The sequence below is a fragment of the Mus caroli genome, chromosome 11 (assembly GCF_900094665.2).
Source record: "Mus caroli chromosome 11, CAROLI_EIJ_v1.1, whole genome shotgun sequence".
NCBI classification, from domain to species: Eukaryota; Metazoa; Chordata; class Mammalia; order Rodentia; family Muridae; genus Mus; species Mus caroli.
Window position 1 is genome coordinate 49,951,491 of NC_034580.1, and position 2,518 is coordinate 49,954,008.

Sequence of the window (2,518 nt, forward strand, 5' to 3'; positions counted from 1 at the left end):
GGGTCTCAACCCACATGTTGAGAACTACTGCCCTACTCTGAAGAAACTGTAAGACATACCTTCTAGGAACTTACTGCAGAAAAGGATTAGCATGTCCTGACAAATGTAGTTTGAATAGGACATGTCCCCCATAGATTCACATGTGGTAAATGCATGATGCCCACATGTTGGCACTATTTGAGAAAGTTTTGGCACCTCTAGGCCACTTCAGTGGCTGGAGGAAGTACATGGATGGGAGTGGGCCTTGAGGCTTAATAGCCCGATTGCCAGTGTCATGTGACTATGAGGCCTCCCGTTCCTGCCACCATGATGGACTCTATCCCTCGAGACCCCTAAGCTGAAATAAACCCCTCCTCCCTTATGCTGTGTTCCTGAGGGTGTTTTACTACAGCAACAGGAAAGTAACCAAGACAATGGAGAACGAAATACACCCTCACTGATAAGAACATGAAAATAGAGTTTTATTTTAACAACAAAAAAATTAATCTTCACATTAAGACCTTAGATAAATATGCTTAAAAATACTAACAGTGCTTATGAGCTCTACAGCAAATTCAACCCTTTATCTGGCTGGATGTGGTGGGACATGCCCATGTTCCCAGCACTCCGGAGGCTGAGGCAGAGTGACTTTGAGTTCAAGGTTAGGATGCCCTACTCAGTAAAAACAACACTGTGTTCCTGTTCCTTAGATTGTGTCTCTTGCAGTTTTTCTCTGAGTCAGAGCTATGGGTGTGGCACTAAGAACTTGATAGGTTGGTGAATTGTCAGCAAAACTGTTGATCTGGGATTGGGGTTGTCCCCTCTTTGTCAGCCGGTGCAAATGGCTCCACCTGCCACGGGAGAAGTCTTGAATGCCCTCATGAGGACAGAGCAAAGGGAAGAATATAACTACCTGCTTGTTCCCTGCTGCCGACTAAGGAAAGGCACTTCTTGGGGTGGTCTTGGTGGTCCAAACTTCCCCATCAGCTTTGTAGAAGCTTCCCTTCTCCCCCCCACCTTGTCCATCCTGGGAGAAGAATGGAGTGGCTCTTGCTCTCTTCTCCACAGAGTCTTTGGAGGGGACGGTGAGTCTGGAAACCATGGTGGGCCCAGGCCCTGCACCTTTATACGGAGGGCAGAGGCCTTTGTGGTGTAGCAGAAGGCAAGGTAAGATGGAGGAGGTGCTGGCCTCAAGGACTCAGATGGTTCAGTGGCTCCTCCGTCTGCTGCAGCAGTGGCCGTTCTGTGACTCCTTTTCAAGGTCCTGAAGTAGGTCTTTCCGGAGCTGCCTGTGGTACAGACAGAGCAAGGGTTGCCTGATGGGGTAACTATTACTTGAACCCATGCCCCCAGGAAGCCTTCCCTAGGGGAGTCATCATCATCATCTCTCTCTCTCTCCAAGGTGTTTCCTGCAACCCCAGATCCCTGTCTGTATGTGAGGGGTGATTTTTCTTTGTTGTTCATGTCCTAAATCCTCACAGGTTGGAGTTCTGGGTGGCTCCGGGCTGAGCCTCTCTGCCTAGCTGGGTCACCTGAGGTGGCACCGGGTTTTGGTTTCCTCACCAGCAAAGGGGGATCTGGAGGAGGATTCTACTAGAAAATATGTCACATATTCAACTGCCCATGACACGGGACATCAGCGCTCACTTACAAAGCCTCAGGACCGATTTGTTCCACGCATGCCTGCTTAGGTAGATTGTTTCCTGTTTCCTGTTTCTCATGTTGAAAAACTGGGCTTTCTGACTCCCAAGGAAAGAGGAGTCACATTCCCAAGACAGGTCCTGGGGCCACTTGACATTCCAGTCCCCAGGCTCTTCCAGGTCCCTCCCAGCTGGGAGTTTTGGCAGAAGGCTGGGGGTGGGAGGAAGGGGGAATGGCTACCTTGACATGGTCAACCTGTTCCCAGCTTGGAATTGTAGGTCCTCGACCTCCTGCCGCAGGGTGGTGTTTTTCAGTGCTAAGATCAGATTTTTTTCTTTCTGTAACAAACCAAGGAGCTTGGAATGGAGTGGCTCATCTACCCTTGGCACAGTGGGCACCATCACCTCTCCCTTGGGCACTGCTTTATGGAGCAAGACGCTAACTGGAAACAAGGTCAGAGTTAAGATGAACTATCCACTTGGCTTTTGCAACTGAAGAATGTAAAAAAAAAACCAAAAACAAAAAACCTACTGCTGGTAAGATGGCTCAGTCAGACCTGGAGAGAGGGCACAGTGGCTAAGAATGCTGGCTGCTCACACAGAGAACCCCAGGTTGGTTCCCAGCACCCACATGGCATCTCATAACTGTCTGTAACTCCAGTTCATTGGTCCCAATACCCTCTTTTTAGCCTCTGTGTACATGTAGTGCACAGTTATACATAAAGGCAAAATAACACATACAAAATAAAAATAAATCTTAAATAATTTTTTAAAAAAAGGTTTTTAAAAAAAGGTAGAAAAAAAAAAGCCGGGCGTGGTGGCGCACGCCTTTAATCCCAGCACTTGGGAGGCAGAGGCAGGTGGATTTCTGAGTTTGAGGCCAGCCTGGTCTACAAAGT

The 2,518-nt window shown here is 48.3% G+C and overlaps 1 protein-coding gene across 1 annotated transcript in view; it reads right to left on the bottom strand.

The window, feature by feature from the left end:
- Positions 1-438: 438 nt before the first annotated feature.
- The window catches only part of Ccdc69 (coiled-coil domain containing 69), a 35,967-nt gene continuing 33,887 nt past the window's right edge, over positions 439-2,518 (bottom strand). Inside the window, exons 6-7 of the mRNA XM_021178198.1 lie at positions 1,861-1,958; positions 439-1,268 (exon numbers count right to left, since the gene is read on the bottom strand). Coding sequence (XP_021033857.1) covers positions 1,187-1,268; positions 1,861-1,958 — 180 coding nt within the window. The 3' untranslated portion in view covers positions 439-1,186. The remainder of the gene's footprint in view (positions 1,269-1,860; positions 1,959-2,518) is intronic.